At 41.4% G+C, this 26,668-nt stretch overlaps 1 protein-coding gene across 2 annotated transcripts in view; it reads left to right on the forward strand.

Annotated features, from left to right (window-relative positions):
• The window catches only part of CIR1 (corepressor interacting with RBPJ, CIR1), a 40,559-nt gene extending 15,265 nt beyond the window's left edge, over nucleotides 1-25,294 (forward strand). The window contains exons 8-11 of one of the 2 annotated variants that reach the window (XM_036320039.1): nucleotides 17,338-17,444; nucleotides 18,531-18,616; nucleotides 19,763-20,286; nucleotides 20,501-20,995. In XM_036320039.1, the coding sequence (XP_036175932.1) occupies nucleotides 17,338-17,444; nucleotides 18,531-18,616; nucleotides 19,763-20,286; nucleotides 20,501-20,562 (779 nt within the window). In that variant the 3' untranslated portion in view covers nucleotides 20,563-20,995. Of the gene's footprint in view, nucleotides 1-17,337; nucleotides 17,445-18,530; nucleotides 18,617-19,762; nucleotides 20,287-20,500; nucleotides 20,996-23,468 lie in introns of those variants that run through there. The other variant, XM_036320038.1, reaches the window with a different exon arrangement.
• Nucleotides 25,295-26,668: the final 1,374 nt, after the last annotated feature.

Genomic DNA, 26,668 nt, shown 5'->3' on the forward strand with positions numbered 1-26,668 from the left:
TTGAAATACTAATATTAGTATATTAATATTCCTAATACATAAAATGTTCCTTCAAGTCAAAAGATGAACAAACTCAAAGGAGCAAAGGACATAAATATTGGTGGTTTACAAAAGGAGGGGTTCAAATAGCCGTTACAGCCATGACAACATTTTCAACAGCATTAATAACCAGATAAATGGACCTCGCTGGTTTTGCTCAGTGGCTAGAGCATCGGCCCACAGACTGAAGGGTCCCAGATTTGATTCCGGTCAAGGATGAGTACGTACCTCAGTTGCAGGCTCCATCCCCAGCTCTGATCTTGTGTGTGTGTGTGCGCGCGCCTGGGAGGCAACCAATCAATGTGTCTCTCTCACATCCATGTTTCTTTCTCTGTCTCTCCCCCTCTCTTGCACTCTCTAAAAATCAGGGGGAAAAAATATCCTCAGGTGAGAATTAACAAAAAAATAATAATAACCAAAGAAATTAAAGTAATATTATCTTTTTGCCCATCAAATTTGGTAAAGTCTTAAAAGAACTTTACACCCAGTGTTGGAGCAAGTGTGGTAAAATTAACATTTTAATCCACTATTGATAAATTGGAGCAGCCTTTCTGAAGTCATTTGATGATATGTATCAAAAGCCTTAAAAACATGAATATCCTTTTACCTAGAAATTCAACATCCAGGAATTTATAAGAAAATGGTAAGGTAGATGCTTAAAGATTTATAGTGGTGAAATATTAGAAACAACCCTAAATGTTCATCAGTAAGGGTAAAATAAATTCACTTATTCGACAATTATTTGTGGAGCACTTACTCTGTGCCAGGCATTTTTCTAGGTTCTAGGAATACAATATTAAGACAGAAAAGGTCCTTTCTTTCATTGTGTTGGAAATGACACAAAATAAACTGATAAATAAGAAAATATTAAGTATTTATAAGTTCTATTGTAAAATTAAATTGGATACTGTGATAAGAACTGAAAGGGGAGTAACTTTTGATTAAGTGGTGAGGAAGGGCTCCTCTGAGGAAGTGATGTTAAACTGCAATCTCTAAATGACAGGAAAGATGCAGCTTGCAAGATCTGACAGAAGAGCATTTGGCATCTTAGGCAAAAGGAACAGTCTTCCACACAGAGGGAACCATAAGTTCAGAGAGGCAGTGTACCAGTCGGTGAAGAGCACAGGCTATGGAACGATGGGGCTAGTAAATGCCTGATTTGGATCCTCTGCTCTGCTGCTTAGTAGTAACTTTAAGCAAACTGCTTAACCACTCTGTGGGGTGTAAATGTGAGAACAAATGTTGGTAAATATCTAAGAATATCTCAAAGCACTAAACGCTATGATAAAATTACTAGAGGCCCGGTGCACAAAATTCATGCATGGGGGGAGGGGATCCCTCAGCCTGGCCTGCACCCTCTCAAATCCGGGATCCCTCAGGGTATGTCCGACTCACTCTCGCAATCTGGGATTACTGGCTCCTAACCATTCTCCTGCCTGCCTGATCGCCCCTAACCCCTCTATCTGCCTGCCTGATCACCCTAACTGCTCCCCTACTGGCCTGATCGCCCCTAACCACCTCTGGCCAGTCGCGGGCACCCGGGGCCTGGGCTTCCCTCCCTCTGGCTGGCCACAGGAACCCAGGACCCAGCCAGCTTCCCCCAGGCCAGCCGCAGCTGCAGGGAACTGTGAGGGGGCGGCTTCGCTCAGGCCACAGGTGCAGGCGCCCAGGACCGCGGGGCAAGCAGCTTGTCCCTCTCCTGGACCGCAGGTGCAGACACAGTCACTGGTGCCCGGGACCACGGGGCAGGCGGCTTGTCCCTCTCCCAGGCCGCAGCCTGTCTGGTCCCCATTCCTCTCTCCCAAGCTCATTTGTGCCTGGCTGGTCCCCATTCCTCTCTCCCCAGTGTTGAGTGTCAGCCGTTACGGGGTGATGGCGTGAGGGCGTGGTGACCATTTGCATATTAGCTCTTTATTATATAGGACTAGAGGCCCGGTACACAAAAATTTGTGCACGGGCGGGGAGGTGTCCCTCAGCCTGACCTGTGCCCTCCCACAGCCTGGAACCCCTTGGAAGATAACCATCTGCTGGCTTAGGCCCACTCCCTAGGTGGCAGATGGCAGGCCTGATCCTGCAGTGCCTGCCCCACCTCCCCGGGTCGCACATAGCAGGCCCGATCCCGTGGTGGGGCAGGCGCTGTCCCGCCCTGCCTGCAGTATGCAAATTTAACGGCCATCTTTGTTGGGTTAATTTGCATACTCTTCTGATTGGTGTAGCGAAGGTACGGTCAGTTAGCATCTTTGTATTTTATTCGTGTCGATGATAAAAATAAGTCAGTAATTTTTACCATCTATGATACCACATAATATGATCTACACTAATAATAAAAGAGAAACATGCAAATTGGTGTCACTCCGCTACACCAACAAGCCATGCCCACCAGCCAATCAGGAGCAAGTATGCAAATTAACCCAACCAATATGGCGGCAGCCACGGAGCTGGAGCGAGCAGGAGGCTTGGGTTGCCCCCAGCAATGGAGGAAGCCAAGCTTCCCGCCCTCCCTGGCCAGTCCTGGCCTCCACTCAAGGCTACAAAGTTTCAATTATAGAAAATAAATAAATCCCAGATACCTGCTTCCCTCCGCTCAAGGAGGTGCTGAAAAAAATAAATAAATAAAAGGAGGGACTGGGAGCTTGGGTTGCCGTGGACCATGACCAGCCTGCAAACAACCATTAGCCCCTCACCCAGGGTGGCCAAGCACCCCAGTGAGGACCCCCACCTTGAAGGGGCTGTGGCCAGCCTGAAAACAACCCTCAGCCCCTCACCCAGGCTGGCCACACACACCCCCAGCGGGGACTCTCACCCCATGGGGGCGTGGCTGGCCTGCAAACCACCACAGGCCCCTCACCCAGGCCACCCCATTCCCCAAGGAAACCCCCACCCTGATCCGGGACATCCTTCAGAGCAAACCAGCCAGCCCCCACCCTTGCACCAGGCCTATATCTATACTAATAAAAGGGTAATATGCTAATTAGACTGGGAGACCTTCCAGGAGACCTTCCGGACATTCTTCTGGACAAAGCCATGGTGACAGGGCTGAGGTAGAGGCAGTTAGAGGCCAAGAGGGGAGGGCAGTTATGGGTAATCAGGCTGGTGGGGGGCGGGGCTGGTGGGGGTAAGCAGACCAGCAGGGGGCCAGTTGGGGGTAAGCAGGCCGTTAGTGGGGGTCAGTTGGAGGTGATCAGGACAGCGGGAGGGGGGGGGCAGTTTGGAGTGAGCAGGTCAGCAGAGGGGCAGTTGGCATCAAGCAGGCCAGTGGGGAGGGAAGGTGGGGGCAAGCAGGCCAGCAGGGGGGGAAGTTGGGGGTGAGCAGGCTGGCAGGGGAGGCAGTTGGGGGTGAGCACACTGGCACGGGGGGCAGTTGGGGGTGATCAAGCTGGCGGGGGAGGTCATTTGAGGGCAAGCAGGCCGGCAGGCAGAGTGGTTAGGGGCAATCAGGCAGGCAGGCAGGCAGATGAGCGGTTAGGAGCCAGCAGTCCCGGATTGTGAGAGGGATGTCCGACTGCCGGTTTAGGCCCGATCCCTGTAAACCGGCAGTAGGACATCCTTCGAGGAGTCCCAGATTGGAGAGGGTGCAGGCCAGGCTGAGGAACACCCTCCTCCCCCGTGTACGAATTTCGTGCACCAGGTCACTAGTATATCAAATATTTCTGATGTACCATCAAGGTTGAGAGCCATCAGCTTCAGTTGTATGTAAGAATAATTGAAGATTTGAGAAATAATGCCTTTGTTTATTTAAATTATGTTTACTAATATTACACAGTCATAAAGTTATCCTAAAGAATAATTGTGGCCCTGTCTGGTTTGGCTCAGTGGATAGAGCGTCGGCCTGCGGACTGAAGGGTCCCAGGTTCGATTCCAGTCAAGGGCATGTACCTTGGTTGTGGGCACATCCCCAGTTGGGGGTGTGCAGGAGGCAGCTGATCGATGTTTCTCTCTCATCGATGTTTCTAACTCTCTATCCCTCTCCCTTCCTCTCTGTAAAAAATCAATAAAATATATTTTTTTAAAAAAGAATAATTGTGGATATGTCCAAAGATTTTGTTGTAAAGTATTGTGTCCAATAATAAGAGAGAGAACCTAAATACCTAATAAAAATACATTAAGTGAATAATTATGGGCTATTAACAATGGAATAGTATACTATGCAGCCATTAAAAATGTTATGAAGACTGCTTAATGATGATGGATATTGTTTATAACATTAGGTCAAAGAAAAAAGCAGGTCATAAAACAAAGTAGTGCCCTAGCCAGTTCAGCTCAGTGGATAGAGTCTTGGCCTGTGGACCAAAGGGTCCCAGGTTCTGTTCTAGTCAAGGGCACGTACCTTGGTTGCAGGCTCCTCCCCAGCTCAGGGTACGTGCAGGAGGCAACCAATCGATGTGTTTCTCTCACATCGATGTTTCTGTCTTTCCCTCTCTCTTCCATTCTCCCTTTAAAAAAAAAAAAAAAAAATCAATGGAAAAATATCCTTGGGTGAGGATTAACAAAAAAAATAAAACTAAGTAGTTATATGGATTCCATTCATGTTTCTTTTTAAATCTTTAGGTAAACATATAGACACTTCTAGAAAGGAAATTGCCCAAAATGTTAACAGTGATTTTACATTTATAATTTTTAAGTGAATATTGTTTTAAAAGAATTAAAAATTATACATAGAAGTAAATTATTTAAAATTGTATTGTTCAGTTTAATACCTTTAAAGTTTGACCTGCATTTAGCAGGACCACTTAACTAACAATAATAGAAACTCTTAAAGGTTTCTCAAAAACAAAATCGAAACTACTGTATCAAATAGGAAAGCAAAGAATAATGATGTATTCTGAATTTGAATGCAATGAAAAACAAACTGTCCAATTTCCTAATCCACTTGCTGATTCAAGCTAAAAAATCTTTTCATTTAAAAAAAATCACCTATTGAATAATGTCTCACCAGTGAATAGAGATTATTTTTGCAATAAGGCAATTTCAGTAGATGTGGTTATCCTGGGATAATCACACCCCTGGGGTATGTAGCCTTGTGTCTGTAATCTCCCAGGAGTGTAATTATTTCATGATAGCTGTACCCCCCAGTGCTGCATTATTTCTATTATGAAATTCTTAGTTTAGTATATAAAGTAACTTACTTTGATCACTGGAAACTGCAAGGTGCTGTTAGACTGTTCCAGCTGTGAGGTTTACAGAGACCAGCTATCAGATTTACTTCTCCTTTACAAAGTTAAATTAGGCAATCAAAATGCTTCTTTTGGCTAAGCTGGTTTACAATATCTTTTCTACTGATAAGATCTTAACTTTATAAGTTTTCATCCTTTTTGGATAGTACATTCAAATTATATGTAAAACTTGCAGGCTTCAGTGGAGGCTGAATTGTTATGAAATATTTTTATATTACAATATAATTAAATGGCCTGCCCACTGGCTTTTATTTATACTCTATGGCCCTTATTCTTATCATAGATTGTTACCATTTATAACGTATATTGAAATTAAACATTTTTTAATCTGCAGTGGGATTTTCAACAAAGCAAGTGGGGTTTTGAGGGAAGAGAAGCATGAGTAATAAATTATAATGTTTTATTATTATTATTACTGATTTTAGACTGAGGAAGGAGAGGGAGAGATAGAAACATCAATGATGAGAGAGAATCATTGATTGGCTTCCTCCTGCACGCTCTCTACTGGGAATCGACCTCACAACCCAGGCAATAAGAAAAATAAACTTACTGATTTTGAAAGAGAGCAAGAGAAATATCAATCTGCTGCCTCCTGTACATGTCCCGACCAGAGATCGAACCAGCAACTTGGGTATGTGCCCTGACCAGGAATACAGCCCTCCACCTTTCAGTGTACGAGATGATGCTCCAACCAACTGAGCCACACCAGCCAGGGCTGGGTCTCACTCTTTTAGTGAGCCTGTGCCCCTGAGTTGTAAACTTCACAAGTGCTCCTCAGTTTCCCCCCCTCATTTCTCAGCTTTTTTTTTTTCCTGTGTAGGTTAGGCTGTAATAAAACAGCTTTCTTTAAGAGTAAGCATTTGTTGAGGACAACAGAATGATCTGGGCATACTCAAAATGGTTCCTTTTCCCTTCTCGCTATTGGAAGAGAAGTGTAAGGGGACTGTTCTTTGATGTTCATAGTGAGAACCTGATGGACTCATGGAAATAAAACTCACAAAGGTTGGGCCCCAGGAGTTTTTATCTCAAGCTAATTCTTGTTCAGTCTCCAACAATAGTCAGTTATCCTTTAGGTAATCCTACCATGTGCTGGCTCCATTGGTGATTTCTGGTTCTAGTAAACTGATTCTCTGTTACCTGTCTCTCCTATTGTGGGGATAGTAATTTGCCCTGTGACCTCAATTCTGTAATAGACTTAAGAAGATTTGTTGATTTTCAGTATTTTCAAGCTTTTTTCTTACTGTGAGGATGAGAGAACTTTTCAATCTCTCTATATATTGGACCGAAACCCAAAAGTTATAAAAAAGCAGCATAAAAGTGAATAAACATTAAATCCAAATTTGTTAACATTAGTTTCACTTCGTACTAATTATTTGACTTGTGGTTTTTCAGGCTTAAGTTACTTTATATTTAAAGTTTCTTTGCTGTGTTTTTTTTTTTTTTTTAATTTAGCTATAATTTTTAAAATATTTGGAACTGTCTCAATATGGTAATATGGAGAATTTCCTATTTTTTTTAAAAGTAAATTTGAAATTCCAAATGATGTCACCAGATATTCTTGACATGTACAACATTCCTTTTTTTTTTTTTTTAATCCTCACCTGAGGATTCTTTTCTTTTTTTTTGAGGGAAAGGAGAGAGAGAGAGAGAGAGAGAGAGAGAGAGAGAGAGAGAGAGAGAGAGAGAGAAAGAGAAAGAGAACATCGATGTGAGAGAGAAACATTGATCAGTTGCTTCCCATTTCCCATATGCACCTTGACCAGGGATAGAACCTGTAGCCTGAGTATATGTCCTGACTGGGAATTGAACCCACCACCTTTTGGTGCACAGGACAACACTCTAACCAACTGAGCCGCCTGGCCACGGCAATTTTTCTTTATAATGCCTCCGTGTGAGATTCAGCAACACCGCAAATGGCCAAAGTGCTCTTAGGTGCTTAATGTTTCAAGTGTCTCTAGCCAGTCTTGTTTACACCATAACTTTTAGTGTTTAAACAATATGAAAATGAATAAATAGCTTAAATTGAGGAAAGTATTATTTTACACTTGTTGCAAAGATTTGCCGGCATGTCTGTGTTCTTTTCCTTTTATAATTTTCCTTAACTCTTGATTTAATTTTTCTAGAATTTTACACTAAGCTATAGAACTGATAGAAATATTCTGCAATAGAGCTCCCACATGCTGCTCCTCTACCTTTTCATCAATCTTTCATGTTGAAGGCATTTTTGTTACTTGAGAACATGTTTGAGAAATTTAACAAAATAATTGTCTGATCATAAGTTTTGCTAGCAAGACACAAAGGAGCACGCTGGAGGGATTTTCTGTAGAAAGAAAAATGATAAACTCAGTTGCCCTCTGGCAAGTCCCCCTGAATCTGTTAATGGATTTCTCTTAAGCAACTTCTTGAAGAAGTTGAATCCTACCAGCAGAGCTACTAGAAAGGCCTGTATCTGATGATAGAAATTTTTTTAAATCCTCCAGTATAATTTTACTGTAGAAAAAGTATTTGTGTTACCAGAATCTCATTAAAGCTAAATTCCTAAAATAAGCAGATATGAAAATTAATAAAGGATTGACTTCACAGTAGCAAAGTGAAGTTAGGCACCATTTCTGTCCTTTATAACATGTAGTTGATCAGTCAGGAACCAAATTTTTTTTAATGTATGAAGAAGCTAATTAACTGAAAAGAAATTTTGACCCAATAGAGATTATTCAGAAACCTTATTAAGTCATAGGGCTTTAAAGGTCAAAATGATGCTCTTTATTAGTACACTAGAGGCCCGGTGCACAAAATTCATGCACGGGGTCGGGAGTCCCTCAGCCCAGCCTGCACCCTCTCCAATCTGGGACCCCTCGGGGGATGTCCGACTGCCGGGATCGGGCCTAAACCAGCAGTTGGAAATCCCTCTTGCAATCTGGGACCACTGGCTCCTAACCGCTCGCCTGCCTCCCTGCCTGCCCACCCCTAACCACCTCTGCCTGCCGGCCTGATGCCCCTAACTGCTCCCCTGCAGCCTGATTGCCCCCTGACTGCTCCCCTGCTGGCCTAATTGCCCCCTAACTGACCCCCTGTTGGCCTGATCGTCCCTGAACTTCTCTCCCCTGCTGGCCTGATCACCCTCAAACCGTCCTCCCCTGCCAGCCTGATTGCCCCTAACCGCCTCTGCCTCGGCCCCCACCATCGTGGCTTTGTCCAGAAGGACATCCAGAAGATGTCTGGTCTAATTAGCATATTACCCTTTTATTAGTATAGATTATATTTTAATATAATCAATTATATTTTAATTGATTACCAGTGGTTTAGTCATTCTGAATTATTTATAAGCACTATTATAATTCAGTGATTAAATTTGTTGTTAAAGTGGCTATGCCTTGAAATTCTATTAACATTAACAAATTAATTACTGTTCTATCAGTAAATGACTGCTCTGTATTAAAGGCATGTGTGGGACTAGTAGAGGCTATATCTCCCTCAATCTCAAAGGAGTATTATGATTCTCAGATCACAGTCATAACTCTCTTATGCGACTTCGTATTAGCATCATTCCATCTACACAAGGTCTGCCAGCTTCAAGTAAAGAAAATTAGCTAGTGATTATCTAGGAAAAGAAGAATGAATGAAATGTAGTCTACCTAGTAAATATTAATTCTATTCAAATCAAACTAACGAAGTTAACATGAACCTTCATCATGTTCCATTCTCTTAGAATGCCCTACTTTTTACCTTTTCCTAAAACCTATGAGAGTTTGAAAATCAAACTCAGTTTCTAGTTCTTTCCTATAAGCTTTTTTGAAAGAGGGACTGTATCTTTTTTTATCTTTGTATTCCCAGTGCTTTGCACAGTCTACATACTTAGTAAATAATAGTTTAGTGAGTGACTGAATAAAAAAGTTTTGCTAGCTATTCTAAATATCACTATCATCCTTTCTGGATATATCTTTGTGTGTGTGTGTGAATCCTCACCTGAGGATATTTTTCCATTGATCTTTAGAGAGAGTGGAAGGGAGGCAGAGAGACAGAGAGAAACCTCGATGTGAGAGACACATCAATTGGTTGTCTCCTGCATGCACCCCGACTGGGCCAGGGATCGAGCCTGCAACCAGGGTATATGCCCTTAATCGGAATTGAACCCCTAACCCTTCTGTCCGTGGGCCAACACTCTCTCCACTGAGCCAAACCAGCTAGGGCTACAATTTATATTTTTCCAGTTCTTTCATATAAACTAATTTCCCCCCCCAAAAAAATATAAGCTATCCTAGCCAGAGTGGCTCAGTTGGTTGAGTGTTGTCCCATGGACCAAGGTAGCTGGTTAGATTCCTGGTCAGGGCACATACCCAGGTTTCAGGCTCGATTCCCAGTAGGGGGTGTGCAAGGAGGTAGCTGGCTGATGTTCATATTTCTCTCTCATTGATGTTTCTATCTCTCTCTAAAATCTATAAAAACATTTTTTTAAATTCTTAAAACATAGTACTAGCTTCTAATACTTGATATTCATCACAACACAAATTATTTTTTATTAAATTTATTGGGGTGACATTGGTTAATAACATTATATTAGTTTTACGTGTACAATTCTATAATACATCATCTGTATATTGCATTGTGGGCTCACTACCCAAAGTCTAGTGTCCCTCTGTCACCATATGACAAATGATTTTTCTTAGTCCTTTAGGACTAGGAATTTACTTTATTATAGCTGGATGTATCATCACTAAAACGTTCACATTTAATTAAGTTGAAAATGTAAGTTTGAAGACATAACCAAATATGTCATGTGTCTTTAACTATATTGATTCTGTAAAGCAAGATTATTCTTAATAAACAGTGTTTTCTTTCAGCATACAATAAGGGCAGTTTTATCCTTCCTTAGTTTTGTGTATCTTTCAGATGCATATTTTAAATGTAATGTTTCATTTTCCCTTTGTATTGTATGTTTTAATAGAGATCAAATTAGCTGTTTTCAGTATGAACTTGGGATAAGGGCAATAAGAAATCCTATTGTTTCCAGCCTCCACTAAGATGAACTGGCAATGTGTCAGGAAAATTCCCAGTATGGAGTAGTGTTATTACAACTCAGTTCAATTGGCTCTTGTATAACCTTTAGAAAATCATACATAAAACATTCTCATCGCCCTAACTGGTTTGGCTCAGTGGACAGAGCGTCGGCCTGCGGACTCAAGGGTCCCAGGTTCGATTCCAGTCAAGGGCATGTACCTTGGTTGCAGGCACATACCCAGTGGGGAGTGTGCAGGAGGCAGCTGATTGATGTTTCTCTCTCATCGATGTCTCTAACTCTCTATGCCTCTCCCTTCCTCTCTGTAAAAAATCAATAAAATATATTTTAAAAAGAATTCTCATCTATATAAATGAAAATCACCCACACACTTTATTAATAGCTTTGTTCACTTTTTCCCTGGGACTTGTGCTACATGTTCCTACTGTGCCCCCCCTTTTAGTCTGTTTTAAAGAAAACTTTCTATAAGCTTTCTTAAAAGCAAAATGGTTAGGTAATATTAGGAATTAAATATAAGTGTAAGATAATTCTTGCTAATTCCTACTAGACACAAATCTCTTGCTTGATCTTGTACTAGAACTAGTGCCTCTAAGTGTCCTTTTTACATTTAGTTACAAGGAGTGGCTTTTTTCCTAGATACAGTCAGTTTAACTTTAGAAAAGAAGGTGGTACTTTCATGGAAATAAGAATAATATATTTTATTTGTGATAATGTTGAGAGGGTTCTTTTAAAACACATTTTTAGGGATATACCGCTATTGCTATGACTATAGGTAGGTACATGGTGAGAGCAGGAACACACCAGGTTGAAATCTCAGCCTGTTTTCCTTAGTCTAGTTCAAGAGCCAGAAATGTGTGTGTTTTCAGGTATCATTTCTTGAATTCATACTTCATAAGACTTTTCATATACTCCCCCAAAATATGTGGTATAATGTACCAAAATAATTAATAATGTCTCTAAATCTAACTACAAATTTGTAGGAAATACAAGGGCTAGGAGAACATATTAAATTATGTCACTGTTCAGAATGTGGGAAATTCTACAGGAATTTGACTGAGTTTCTTCAACAAGTGAATAGTGGGTAATGGAGGAGAGGTTGCTAAATTTGTTTTAGATGAAAAGAGACTTAAGATATGTATCAGTTATACATCAATAAAAAAAGAGGGAGACTTAAGAGAGATATAAAATAAATGCAATGTGTGGACCTTGTTTGGATTCTAATCTGAACAAAAAATTATCAACATACTTTTGAGACTACCAGGGAAATCTGAATGTTGACTGGACATTAGATGGTGTCTCAAAACTGTATCAGTATCCCTAACTGGTTTGGCTCAGAGGATAGAGTGTCAGCCTGCAGACTGAAGCGTCCCAGGTTCGATTCTGGTCAAGGGCATGTACCTTGGTTGTGGGCACATCTCCAGTAGGAGGTGTGCAGGAGGCAGCTGATCGATGTTTCTAACTCTCTATCCCTCTCCCTTCCTCTCTGCAAAAAATCAATACAATATATTTTTTTAAAAATAAAAAATAAATTTAAAAAACTGTATCAATAGGTGTAATAAAAGTTTTGGGGTTTTATTTTTAAGAAATAGTTATTATTAGTGATTTATATATCTGAGGTTTCTTTAAAATACTCTTATCAAAAAAGAAACAAAGAAACTTGGAGTTAATAGATAAAACAAGAATGGCATAATATTGATAATTGTTGAAGCTGTTTGATGAATACCTAAGGTTTGTTACATTATTCTCTCTAGGTTGGAAATTTTCCATAATATAAAGTTATATACACACATACACAATGAAAGGGAAAAAATTGTTTACCGCTGTAACAGTAAACAAAACTATACAGGGTGTTCCCAAAAAATGCATACACACTTTTTTCTGATAACTCAACTGATGTTTCTTTCTTTTCAGATTTAACTCTTGGAATTAATAATCATTCAAAGTATGTATACATTTTTAGGACACCCTATATTTATTTTAAGAACTAGGGGCCTAGTGCACAAATTCATGCACCATGAATGGAACTGTGGGCTGCAAGGCTGCTGTGGGGCACAGGGGCGGGTCTTGGCCCATCCTCCAGGCCCCCGCCTTGCCCTTCCCACCACACCCCCAGTTCCCTGTCTTCTGGCAGCCCTGTTCCTGCCACCGCTGCTCCCATGCTCTGACAGCACTGGTCCCGCTCGCATCTGCTGATGGTGCAGAGTGGTTGAGGCCAGCGCCCACAGCAGGTGCCTGCGGCGGCTCCAGCTCTGGATCTGGCGCTGGCTCCATCTGGGAGCGGGGCCAGAGCCAGCAGTGGGTGTGAGCAGCAGCTCCGGCGCTGGCAGCAGATGCGAGCAGGGCCATTGCCAGCAGTGGGTGTGATATGTGGCTCCCGGCCCCAGTCGCCCCTCAGGAGCAGGGGGAGGTGGAGAAGCCCTGAGGGGTGATTGGGGCCGGCAGCTGCTGCTTGCACCCGCTGACAGCTCCAGCAGCAGATGCGAGCAGCGGGGCCAGCATTGGCAGCAGGTGCAAGCACCCGGCGGGACCACGGCGTGCGGGAGCAAAGAATTTTCAGTAACCACCAGAGGCTCGCCCTAATGACAGTGACCGGCGCCCCCGCTCACCTGCTCTACCATCCCGCCACAGCCAATGCCTGCAATGTTCCACACTCTGCTGCCTGCTGCAGATGCCCACCATGTTCCACGCGCACCCCCTGGTGGTCAGCGCACATCATAGTGACTGGTTGTTCAGTTGTTCCGCTGTTCAGTCTATTTGCTTATTAGGGTTTTATAGAGAGAGAGAGCTATTTAGTTTCAGCAAAGAGTACCATCCTGTAAATTAAATTAATGTTTTAAATTGGGGTGAAGAAGGAAAAAGCATTTCTAATACAGCCTTACCTAACACACAACTCGATCTCCTCTCTTCTCCCATGGAATACTTTAAAATTGTAGAAAGTAATTCTGTATTTGAAAGGAATGATGAACTGTAAATGGAAGATACACTTGTCCTAGTGCTAGCAGTGAAACACAGAGTGCCTTTGCCTTTAGCAGTAGTGTTCTGCCTGTGCCATTTGTGGGAATAACCTGGGACTGCTGTCCTCAAATTGTGAAGTCAGTGGTATGGCCTAATGGCCAGAACTTCCCATATTATTCTCTGATAAAATACTCATTTTACTACAGAAGATTCTTAACCTTCCATTGCTTTTGCTTCATTCTATAAAAAATGAACTCTTGCAATGAATAGATTAAACCCTTTACAAACATAATTTTGTATAACATAATTCACCTTCTGGGAATTTTTTTCTCCTGAGACACTGACTTCATGCTATTGTTTTAGTGGAAATAGTCTGGGTCTAATCAGAACTGAATACCATAGTTGCAATCAGTACTTTAATGCTTACTCATACCACAACAAAAAAAAGCTTGCAAAATTAATTAATGTTGAAAACAGTTTCTCCAGTGGACCTGGTTTTGTAAGTTGAAACATTGGTTTTCATGCTGTGGAGGCTTAACTCATCCTGGCTTACAAAATCTAGAGAGGAGCTCTCACAAATCTACATTTTAAAACAAGTGCCCTTTTTCTGGATTACCTAGAATTATTCTGAAGTAGTGAGTTTTGGCTCTGGTTGGTGTGGGTCATTTGGTTGGGCGTCTTCCTGTGCACTGAAAGGTTGTCGATTTAATTCTTAGGGTACATGTCCGGGTTGCAGGCTCCATCCCTGATTGGGGGGGGGGGAGGCCTTGGTGGGGAGGGTTGTGCAGGAGGTGCCAATCAATGTTTTGCTCTCACATTGGATGTTTCTCTTTCTCCCTCTTCCTTCACCTCTCTAAAAATCAATTAGAAATCTTTTTTAAAAGTAGTGATTTTGCATTTGAACATATTTGTAAAATCTCTTTTTCAATATATCTAATAATGTATTATATCAACTAAATTTTGAGTTCTCAAAGAGTTATTTGTATCAATTTAACTCTCCCTAACCACTGTCACAGTAACATGAACATATAAAGACAACTTACTAAATATATCTTTTTTTTTAATTAAATCTTTATTGTTCAGATTATTACATTTGTTCCTCTTTTTTCCCCCCCATAACTCCCCTCCTCCCAGTTCCCGCCCCACCCTCTGCCCTCACTCCCCACCCACTGTCCTCATCCATAGGTGCACGATTTTTGTCCAGTCTCTTCCTGCATCTCCCACACCCCTTTCCCCTCCAAGAATAGTCAGTCCATTCCCTTTCTATGTCCCTGATTCTATTATAATCACCAGTTCATTCTGTTCATCAGATTATTTATTCACTTGATTCTTAGATTCACTTGTTGATAGATGCATGTTTGTTGTTCATAATTTGTATCTTTACCTTTTTCTTCCTCTTCCTCTTCTTAAAGGATACCTTTCAGCATTTCATATAATCCTGGTTTGGTGGTGATGAACTCCTTTAGCTTTTCCTTATCTGTGAAGCTCTTTATCTGACCTTCAATTCTGAATGATAGCTTTGCTGGATAAAGTAATCTTGGTTGTAGGTTCTTGGTATTCATTACTTTGAATATTTCTTGCCACTCCCTTCTGGCCTGCAAAGTTTCTGTTGAGAAATCAGCTGACAGTCGTATGGGTATTCCCTTGTAGGTAACTGAGTTTCTTTCTCTTGCTGTTTTTAAGATTCTCTCTTTCTCTTTTGCTCTTGGCATTTTAATTATGATGTGTCTTGGTGTGGTCCTCTTTGGATTCCTTTTGTTTGGGGTTCTCCGCGCTTCTTGGACCTGTAAGTCCATTTCTTTCACCAGGTGGGGGAAGTTTTCTGTCATTATTTCTTCAAATAGGTTTTCAATATCTTGGTCTCTCTCATCTTCTGGCACCCCTATAATTCTGATGTTGGTACGCTTGAAGCTGTCCCAGAGGCTCCTTACACTATCCTCGCATTTTTGGATTCTTTTTTCATTTTGCTTTTCCGGATGGGTGTTTTTTGCTTCCTCGCATTTCAAATCATTGACTTGATTCTTGCGCTCCTCTGGTCTGCTGTCGGGAGTCTGTATAATATTCGTTATTTCAGCCCGTGTATGCTTAATTTCTAGTTGGTTCCCCAATATAACATCGAGGGTCTCATTAGTTTTCTTGTAGATCTCATTAAGTTTATCAGCGGCTTCTAAACAGTTCTTGAGAGACCTTAAAAGTGTGGTTCTGAACTCTATATCTTCCATTGACAATTTTGTCCTGTTTCTTTGTCTCTGCATTTTGTTATGCTTCCTTGGTGCACCCCCTAGTGGTCTTTGTTCGCAGTCTTATAGTTAAACCTTGATTGTTGTAGCTAATACCAGGGAGGGTTTGACCTCCAGGCCAAGTGGCTATGAGAATCAGCTGTGTCTGTAGTGAGAGAACTTCTGTCCTCTAGGGAGGTGCTAATCTGGCGTTTGCCTGAGGCTATCCAGCAAATGCCTCTGTGCAGGGCTTGGGCGGGGCGGGTCGCACAGGATCAACAGGGTGGGCTGGAGAGAGCAGTTATGGCGGCTCTCAGTCCTGTCCCCAGGGGCTCTGCCTCTCCGAGTCCCAGCACCCGCTGCAAACCTCGGAGAGAAAGCTGCACTTGCTCTGACCGAAGCCAGACAGTCCCGCTTCTCCCGTTTGAGTCTGGGTCCCTAAAGACTCGCCTGTATCTGGAGCTCAGAGTCTGCGACTCCCTCCCGATTGAAAACGCCAACCGCGCCCTCCGCCGCCAGCCCGCTCCGCACACTCCGCACCTCAGAATTTGACTTCAGCACTGCGCCTCCTCTGAGTGTCCGTATGCGTTTCTCTTTCCTCCTAGTTGTAGGACTTCCACTCAGCCAGCGTTCCTGTGGTTCTGGGTGATGTCCGTTCCGTTTTTTAGTTTCACTTTTGAAGTAGTTGTTCAAGGCAGCAAACTCCCGCGTTAACCTATGCTGCCATCTTGGTTCTCCTTACTAAATATATCTTGATTAAATCTGAATTATATCTTTCAAACTGATCATATAAGAGCTTTAAGTACAAAAATATGTACTAGAGGCCCAGTGCACGACATTCATGCACTGGGGGGGGGGAGGGGATCCCTCAGCCCGGCCTGCACCCTCTCACAGTCTGGGACCCCTTGGGGAATGTCTGCCTGCCGGCTTAGGCCCACTCCCCGCATTAGTCAGACATCCCCCGAGGGATCCTTAGCGCTGCTGTGGAGGCGGGAGAGGCTCCCGCCACAGCTGCTGCACTCACCAGCCATGAGCCCGGCTTCTGGCTGAGTGGCACTCCCCCTGTGGGAGAGCACTGGCCACCAGGGAGCAGCTCCTGTGTTGAGCATCTGCCCCGTGGTGATCAGTGCACATCATAGCCACAAGTCGTTCTGCCGTTCGGTCGATTTGCATATTAGGGTTTTATTATATAGGATTCTATGTTACTTATTTTTAGTATATATTATGTGACCAAAAAATAGCTCACTTTTCAGTTTGGGATTTTGCAAATGTGGAAATAGCAGCTTGTGAAAAATATAACGCTTACAAACCTCTAGCCAGCCTGAAATTGCTTTTCACCAACATGACACTACTAACTAGAAATTTCAAACTCTGGAGGTGTGTATACACACATGCACAAAATTAACTGAAGTACTTATAGAAACCATATCGATAGCGCGTGCGTGTGTGTTTTGTTGATAATTAGCAACCACATGACAATGTACTCAGTATTGATAGCTGATAAATAAGGGTGAGGAATTAGGAATTGGAAACTAGAATAATAAATTGCTTGGGTGGCTTTAAGTGTCTTTTTTAAATTGAATTCTTACTAAAATAATAACTATTATAAGTTCAATAGCCGTTTTTTATCATTTTGCTTTTATTTCACACTAGAAACTGCCAAGCAGATAACATCTAAATGTATCTTTTTCAATATGACAAAGTTACACAAGAAGAGAATCCCCTAGCACGTAAAGAAAAACGCAATTATTTTCTATTCTGAATCTCCAGACTGCTGTTTTAGAAAATCATATCTGATTATTTGCTCAGCAGAAGATTATTGAGTTGATTTAGCTGTGATTTTACTTAACAAAGCTTCAACTGCATTCCTACTGTGGAGTCCGAAAAAGGTAGAGAGATATAAATGATACATTCAAACTGTGATTTTTGTGAACAGGCCCATCGATGCACCCCTCGGAGCTAATAGCGGAGATGAGAAACAGTGGGTTTGCACTGAAACGAAATGTACTGGGGAGAAACTTGACCGCAAATGATCCATCACAGGTAATGATCTTTTTATCAGTAAGCTGAAAATGCCTAAAAATCTAAATGTGATTGCTTGTGAATTGCTACTTAATGTTTTCCAATATGCATATATCCATAGGAAAGCAAGATAGAGCAAAGAAAATGCCTAAATGTATTTTGATTTTGCTTTATTATTTTAACTTAAATGAGAAATTGTTTTTAAACCTATATTTTAATAAATGAAACTGCTCCTCTGGGTTTATGTGGATGAAATATCTTAACTGGTGATGAGATGGTTGTTTTTTTTCCTTCTTGCTAACTTACCACTGAAGTGACATAAATAGAACCAATGGGAAGAAATGTATAAAAGAAAACTCCTAAAAAGTATAGAAAATATTTTAAGCATTAATTTATAAACTGTACATAGATCCAGAAAATGGTGTAGATACCCTAATGCAAACCATTTAGTTTATTTAAATGAGGAAAGTGGAGCCCAGGCAGTTAAGTGATTTCCCTGAGGTCATGTTTTCTGTTCTGAGACAGAGCTGAGACTAAAACCCAGATTCCCACTGGTGTAAACTTGTGCTGCCCTGAAAAGAGGCACATTACCTTTCAAACATTACTAGGGATTATTCATATAACATATAATAATCATATGTTTGTACTATTTCATACATTGTATATGAATTGCTAATCATATATTTGATAATGTACTGTTGAAATTATAAAGGCTAAAATTGTGGATGTTTTCATCTTCCCCAAAAGTTAATGATCTTCTTGGTTTTAATATTTCATTTTTAAAATAAAATATTTAAACCCTCAAGTATTTAAATTCAAACTCAAGAGACAGAAACATTTTATCTGTTTCTCTATCATACTCTTCCTGATTAAAGTTTGTTAGTGCTGGCAAAGCTGTCATCTTACCCTCTTAGTGTGTAATGATACTCCTTAATTTACATGCCCCCCGCCACATACACACACACACACACACTTTCCAATTCAGAATGTCACATTCATCTACAGTATGTCTCTAATACAAAATTTCTTATTTCTAAATATTTTCTTTAATGTCTGATAACTAACTTGTCTGATAATCTAGCAATGTAATGATCTTTGTTGCCTCAGGAATACGTTGCAAGTGAGGGTGAAGAAGATCCAGAAGTCGAATTTTTAAAGTCACTAACAACCAAACAAAAACAGAAACTTCTCAGGTAATGAAAAAATATATGTTTAATTAATTCTGTTACATTTTTTGCATGTTCCATCTTTGTATCATATTCAACTCTGATTCCAAGAGCTCATGAAGGTACTTAGACCAATGTATCACATTTATTTAATGATTTATTCTTCAGCTATAGTAATACAGTTTTGTCTTTCTTTAAGTAATATGAAAATGAATCTAAGATTATACCACACACACAAAAAAAGCACTTTTCAGAATACTTAATTTGGAAATAGATTTATTTGTAGGATTTACTTGGTATAGATTTGTATATATCTTTGCAGTTTATTCTTAGAAAATATTTTGGGACATGTATTGCTCTTTTATATTTTGTAAGATTTTATGAGGAATGCTGACAGATGCTTAAATTTAAGGTAAATATGAATCTTGTTAAACATACCACCTTTGGATTAAAGAATCCAAGAAACGGCTGCTGAATCCAATAGAGGGAGCTCATGCTGTGGGTGTTGAGAATTGCTAGACAAAACCAGTGAAGGACATTTTCATTCCAGAGTGACGTAAACAAGTTACTCTTCTGGGAATGTGAAGTGCTCTTTAGAAATTCAGAATGCCTTAATAGAATTATTCTAATTACTTATAAATCTAAACATTGTTGAAAACCAGTATGTGATTATTTTGTTTTATATAACCAAAAAACAGTATAAAAAATGTAAAGTGTATTCTTATTCAGAATTTCTGGAGAATATATCCTTGAATTTTGATAATGTAATATTGATTAATATTCCCATAATTTAAAATAGTACATACATAAAAATATTTTTCTCTGATTATAGTTATATATTTTAGTTTGTAGTAGGTCCAATTAATGAATGTTACAAGCCTTTAGGTCAGGATAACCATTTATTTAGAGTGCTATATCATTTCAAATTCTGATTCAATAGGGATTTTTTTTTTAATAATGAGAGAATTATCTTAATGCATTTAATTTCTTATTTATATTTAATATGTATGTGACTTGAATAATTTAAGAGGAAGAAAATGTCATTTAATAAAGTATGTGTTTATATTTGAATACCTCTTTCAGTAGCTTCTAAGAAAATATATTGTCTGTTCAAAATTTTGTTTGTCAATAAAAGGACTATTTTTAGTCTCTTACTTTTTTTCCCAATTATAGGAAATTGGATCGACTTGAGAAGAAAAAAAAGAAAAAGAAAAAAGATAGAAAAAAGAAAAAGCTTCAGAAGAGTAGAAATAAACACAAAAAACATAAACACAAATCCTCCTCCTCCTCTTCCTCCTCCTCCTCTTCCTCCTCCTCCTCTTCCTCCTCCTCCTCTTCCTCCTCTTCTTCTTCCTCCTCCTCCTCCTCCAGTGAGACTTCAGAAAGCAGCAGTGAGAGTGACAACAAAGAAAAAAAAATACAAAAGAAGAAAAGAAAGAAAAACAAATGTTCAAGAAATAAAAACAATGATATAGGAGAAAAGGACAAGTCTAAGAAGAGAAAACTTTATGAAGAACTTTCTAGCAATCATTGTAATAAGGAGAAAGCCAAGGAAGAGCCTAGATTTTTAAAACGAGAGAGTTCTAGGGAGACTAGCAAATGGAATCATTCTAATTTTGACAAAACGTCCAGAAGCCATAACCACAGCCCAGAGAAGAGAGGATCTGAAAGAATTGAGAGGAGCAGGAGAAGCCGGAGCAGGGATGAGAGGAGCAGGAGAAGCCGGAGCAGGGATGAGAGGAGCAGGAGAAGCCGGAGCAGGGATGAGAGGAGCAGGAGAAGCCGGAGCAGGGATGAGAGGAGCAGGAGAAGCCGGAGCAGGGATGAGAGGAGCAGGAGAAGCCGGAGCAGGGATGAGAGGAGCAGGAGAAGCCGGAGCAGAGATGAGAGGAGCAGGAGAAGCCGGAGCAGGGATGAGAGGAGCAGGAGAAGCCGGAGCAGAAGTCATAGTAGTTACAAGCAAAGGGAAATAAGAAAACGGTCTTAGCAAAGTCCCAGTAAAGAGCGGAATAGAAGAAATGATACTAGAAGCCACGGCACAGATATATACAGAGGAGGAAAAATGCACAAAGAAAATTCGGGAGATAAGCATACTAGAGTGACAGAGAAAGAATGAAGAAGTAGAGAGAATAGAGACTGCATGTGACAATTAACTGGGAATAAAAATATCTCTACTTATCAAATACTTCTAGCAAGGGCTAATATGTATTGTCTTTCTAATTAAAAAGCTCTATTTTAGTTTTCAATCTCTGTAAACTCATATCAAAAACAAAACTACATAAATCTCATAAGAATGAACTTTGCAAATATTTGTAAGTAATCTATTTTGGAGCTGTAAAATATTTTCTGTTGGTAAGTATTTCTTGTGCGCGCTATACCAGATTAAAAAAAAACAAAACACACAAACTCTGTGACATTGTCTTTCTTCTGAAACTAAATCATTAAAAGAATGACAGCACAGTTGAATGGGTATAATTTAATTTTTTAATTTCAATTTACTAGAAGCAAAATGTAAACATTATTGAAATTCACTAGTATGAATTAAATATTGGGTTGATCAATATTTCTTTAAAACTCCCTCATGTGTTTTATTCTCCAGAGTAAGCTATTTACATTTGGGTGATATATTAATTTTCTATGCTGCCATAACAAATTACCTCAAACTTAAAACAATACAAAAATATTCTACAGTTCTGGAGATGAGAAGTCTAAAATGGGTTTCACTGGAGTAACATAAAAGCGTCAGCAGGGTTGGTTCTTTCTGGAGGCCCTACTGGAAAGAAAACTGTTTGCTCGCCTATTCCAGCTTCTAGAGGAATTCCTTGGCTCCTGGTCCCTTCTTCCATCTCCAAAGCTAACAAAGGCAAGTCGAGCTTCACATCTAATCACTCTGACACTTTGACATTCTTCATCCCTCTTCTTTTTTATGGACCCTTGTGATGATAATGAGTCTATCAGGAGAATTGTCCTATTTTAAAAATCAATTTGCAACCTTAATTCCCCTTTGCTACTTAACCTAACATCTTCCCAGGTTCCAGGGATTAGGATGTGTATATCTTTAAGGGACCATTATTCTCCCTACCACAAATGGTCTTTCTACTACTGGCTTACAACTATTAGAATTTACTTCTAAAGGTTAAGTATTTATGTAATGTCACAAATGGACCAAAGTAAATTCTTCAGCTATATTTTATGACTATAGGTATATAAGGTTTATTTAAACTTTTCCCTCGTGTTTCAAATGATCTGGTAAAAAGAAACTATAGGGAAAAAAGTAGTACAAATTACAAGTAACATGCAATTCTAAAAAAGATACATCCTGGACACAAGTATTTTTATCAGGGTTCCACATTTTTTAAACATGTTATATAATACAATACAGATACTGATTAGATGGTTTTGAGGGTTGGCAGCATAATTTTGTAAATTCTATAAGAAGTAAATAAGTTTGGAAGAAGGGGTAAATGAAACCACTCCTAGTAATCTGTTATATATGTCTGCATCTTGTATATCACACACGAATGTCCTCTGATTTAGAAGCAACTAAAGGTGTAAGAAACGCTCTGATTATTTAGATTTTTCAGAGAATTGGTGGGGAAGAACTTGAATTTCTTCTAAAGTTATTCTTTAATAACTTACAGTGCACCTAAAAGATCCTTTTCCTTCATTTAGAAAAAGCATGCATTTGAAATGGATAAAGACTGCTGATTTACATCTTGAATTCATTAGTGTTGCACTAATTTTCTATCTTATGCCTTTTTATACTTTATAATGTCAAAATCTATGCAATATCTACTGCCTTAAAGGATTTCTGAAGGGAAATATAGTGTTCATGAAGAGAAATGTTGAAATGCATCCTGTAATTTAAAATGAATTAAATACATTATTTTTTACACTTTTTTCATTTGACTTTTACAAAAGTGTAGTCCTCTTTTAATTTGATGTGGCTGTAGGAATTTTTTTAAATCTCTGGTTTAATTATCCTTCATTGTTAGACTGAAAAATATAAACTGATTTACCAACTTATCCATCCAATGGTGAGAAAAATTCCCATGTATTTATGGAAGATACTGATTTACTATTTGGCTTTTAGCCTTGGTCACCCAAAGGTGCTAGACAGCCCCAAGGGGCTAGTATATCAACCTTGCAAACTTAAAAACTGAAAGAAGACATTTCACATATCACAAGGTAAGAGCTTTAAAGAAGCTCGCCTTTTCTGCATACTCTTGATATGGATAAAAGGATTTGAAAGTGATTTTTAAAATAAAAATGTTAGACATCTAATTCTACTTTTGATTTTGAAATATAAGGTTGAACCAGAGAGAAACCTCATAATTAAAAGGATGTCTACTTGTATGTGTAGAGCGCCGCCTAATACTATAAACCAAAAAGGAATCCTTCAAGTATAATGAATATTCAAGAACAAGAGTCCTCAACAGTGACATTTTTAAAGAAGAACCACAGGGAAAGTCTGATGGTGTTTGCCATTCTTACTCTCAACAGAAAAATTATTTTAAAGATATATGGATGTGCCTGGTGACATTTGTCCAGGGGCCTGGAAACACACTGACAGACTCAGGAGACATGTTGGGGGCACTCCCCTTTTCCCTGGCCTTACACTTAATTTAACACTAGCAAATTAATTCCTGTAGGAGGTGCTGTTGATTTACAAATGGCCAGGATGGATCGGGTTCCCAGGTTAGGACTTGTTTACTTACCTGAATGTTACGTGGTTAGTCATCATTTCATTTAATAAATGTGCCAAAATAAGCAGAGTTTGCTTCAGCAGAGTGGCAGGTCGGCTTACCTTGCAATGTGGAGTGGAGATCTTGTCTTGAATCATACAGTTTTAATCTGAAAAAAGCTTTTTATCTGACAGGCTTGGGAAGACCTATCTTGCTGTGCTTCGGTGAGACCGCTCCTGATAGTGAATCAGATCAGTCTCCGCTGCTGGGAGCACAGCGCTTTCCGGTTTTAATCACCAGCCATTTACTACGCTTTAGCATTGATGCTCAAATGTTTCCAAAATCCACCTGAGCCATTTCACTCGCCTCCTTACCTAGTGACCACTGGGCCCAGAAGCTGTTGGAAGGTGCGTCCTCCACACCCTGTGCTTAAGATCAGAAGAAAGCTGCATTGCAGCTTCAGTAGCTGAAGGATATCTAGAAATCTTACTTAGGCTTTCTGAAAAGGAAACTGGTAGTTACCACGTCTTGAAAAGAGATAAAGGCATGCACTAACTGAAGGTCCTGAGACTGTTTATTGGATCAAAAAGGAGAAATCCTTTTAAAGAGTTGTGAGAAACAAATAAGATGACCCAAAAAAGGTAAATGTCACCTCTCGCCAGCAATCTGCAACTCTAAGATTTGGGAGATCCGCTGACAGCTGAGAGCTCCTGATGAGGTCCCTAAGGCCGGTCCTGCTGACAGAAAGGAAACGTACTCATCACCTCCCCTCTTCCTCCTCCCTTCATGCCACACTCACCACCACCCTCAGAATGTAACAGTAATAATGAAGCCAGCTGCCCGACGAAACGCAGGCGCTGCCATTAGTGTCATGGAAGGGCACGCACATTCTGGCCCAAACTGCCCGTGAGCCAGTTTCTTTGACCCCGTGGGCAGAAGTGGAGGTCTGGGGGCTCGGTCGCTGGCCAAAGCGACGCTTCTAAGGACCTCGCCCTAAACCCAAAGGAAGCCAGAAAGGGGCTGCAGTAGGTGCTACAGTGATTGATTCCATCCCCCGAGGCAATGCCACCCCTTCGTACTACAGCTGCTTTCCTTCTCGACCGCGGTTGGAAACCTGAACGCACCTCAAATCCAAATGGAGAGGTTGAGAATTAGGCTGCGCATTCTTCTAAAAGACGCGCCCCAAGCGCAAGGCAGCCGCTGGATCCCCCACCCGCAAAGTGTAAGGGTTTAGCTCACAGCAAGGGTTCCCTCGCGCCCCACGCCGGTGGCCTACCCAGAAGAAACTCCCGAGCCACCCGCCGGGCGCGGGCCACAGGCGCTGCGCCCAGGGGACCGACGCGCCCTGCCGGTTCCCGCCTAAGCTCGCTTGGCCTCCGGCGCGTTTCTCCCACGCAGGTCGGAGGGCGGACTCGCCTTTGGTAGTCAGGAAATCGAGCGAATTCCTCTCGTCGCTCAGGCTCCACAGGTGCAGAGGGCGCCTTAGGACGCCTCTGCTAATCTCACCCCTGGAGCAAAAAGGAAAGTGTCATCTCTCGCCAGCAATCTGCAAGCAGAAAACGGCCTGGGGGAGACACCCTATCCCTATGCATTGCTTTATATATGAACTATCCCGAAATAGATGTTTGCAAAACAATGCAAAATCTCTGTTATGAATTTCCAAAGAAAAAGTGCAAGGGTGTTGGAAAACCTAAAAATTTGGGTTCTTTCCTGGATTCCTGAGAACAGGCCCCGGAACAGGACCCACGGACATTCTGAAACCTTCCCTTTAAATGGAGTTGCAAACACACTGTATATATTTATATCAGTAACATATAGGGAAGGCATGTCTGTATGTATTTACCTCGTACATATTCCTATAAACTCTTGAGTCTAGAAAGGGTGGGGGGTAAATAACACTGAACGGTAAAAATTATGGAGAAGGGATAATAACTGATTACTAATTTGAAAGTAAATAAACAGGTGACTTTTTCAGATCAAATTCCTCCTTGGATCGTTACAATAAATATCTCTGAAGGAAGCTCTCTATTTATGTTGTCATTGATTAATTCTTCACTACCTCATTTGATTTCGATTTAGAACGATTTGATTCTAATTTAATTAGCATGTAATTTGGATGTACATAATTACTGTAATTATGACATTCAGGTAAGGCAGCTTTAGGCTGAAAGGCAATTTCAAATTTTCTAGCAAGCTACTTTGTACTGAGAAATGGACAAGGACTTTGCGCCCTGCTATCCAAGTAGTAATTAGCACATCTTTGAAATAGGCAGTGCGGCGGGGTTTGTATTAAAACAGCAAATACAAATGCAGCCGAGTTATCCGCTGCTAAGGTGGCTGTGAGTTCTCGGAAAGGCTGGCGTTTCCTGGGCATGAGATGGGGGAGCCCGGGGCTGCTGCGGTCCACGGCGCCTCCGCCGCCTCGTGCGCGAGACTTGGAGGTGTAGCTTTTCCGATTAAAATACAATAAACGGGCGGGATGGTGGGGAGGGGGAGCAGGAAAGAAGCAGCAGAGCCACGCACAACGTCTGAAGACTGGGGGTGGGGTGGTGGACTCGGAAGAGGAGGGAAGGGGGCGGCGGGGGAGGGCGATGCTCAGAGAGGAGAGAAAATTGGTCAACGCCCCCAGCTGTTATCAGATTTCAGATTTCAGTTTCAAAGGGAAAAGGTGGGAACAAAGGGGGTCAGTTTGTGCCTGCAGGAAGTGAGGACCCTTCGGGAGGGGCTGGGGCGAGGGGTTTCGGGGCTCCCGGACCTGCGTGCCCCTCAGGCCCGGGTCTGCCCAGCAGTCCCCCGCACTCGTTTCAGCCGGGACAGCTGCCTGGAGGACGCCGGCGAGGCAGGAGGCTTGGTGGGCCATCGGGGCCCCAGGCTGGTGGAAAGCTGTAAGCCCCTCGCTCCCCTCCCCTTCAAAGGGGGACCTGGGGACGTGGAACGGTCTGGTAGCCTGGTTTAATCAGCCTGGTTCCGGTAGGCCCGCATAGAGCACGCGAGCCTCGTGGACCGAGAGCCCTCGGATCTGGGGTCATTGGGCAGAGAGCACGAGGGACTGTGCCCACGCCGGTCCCCATCCCGGGGTCCAAGTCGCCACTGACTGCACCCAGCCTGCTCAACTCCGAGTCGGAAGACCCTGATGTTGCCTTGAAAGGGGTATTAAGTGCAACAATTCAAAGACGAGGGCCAAGCAGGACGTTCGTTATTTTGTTTACTTTGTTTGGATTTTCAGTTAGCATGTTTCAGAAATGACCTCCTTCTCTAGGAGCAGTGAACCGGCCATTGCTAAGCAGTGCCCCCCAATTGCGGGGCTCTCCTCTTCCCCCACCCGCACCCTCCTCCAACATAAAAACATAAAAACTCGCTTTTCTTTTCTTGCTTCGCTGGGTTGTTGCAGCTG

The sequence above is a fragment of the Myotis myotis genome, unplaced genomic scaffold (assembly GCF_014108235.1).
Source record: "Myotis myotis isolate mMyoMyo1 unplaced genomic scaffold, mMyoMyo1.p scaffold_m19_p_8, whole genome shotgun sequence".
Taxonomy (NCBI): Eukaryota; Metazoa; Chordata; class Mammalia; order Chiroptera; family Vespertilionidae; genus Myotis; species Myotis myotis.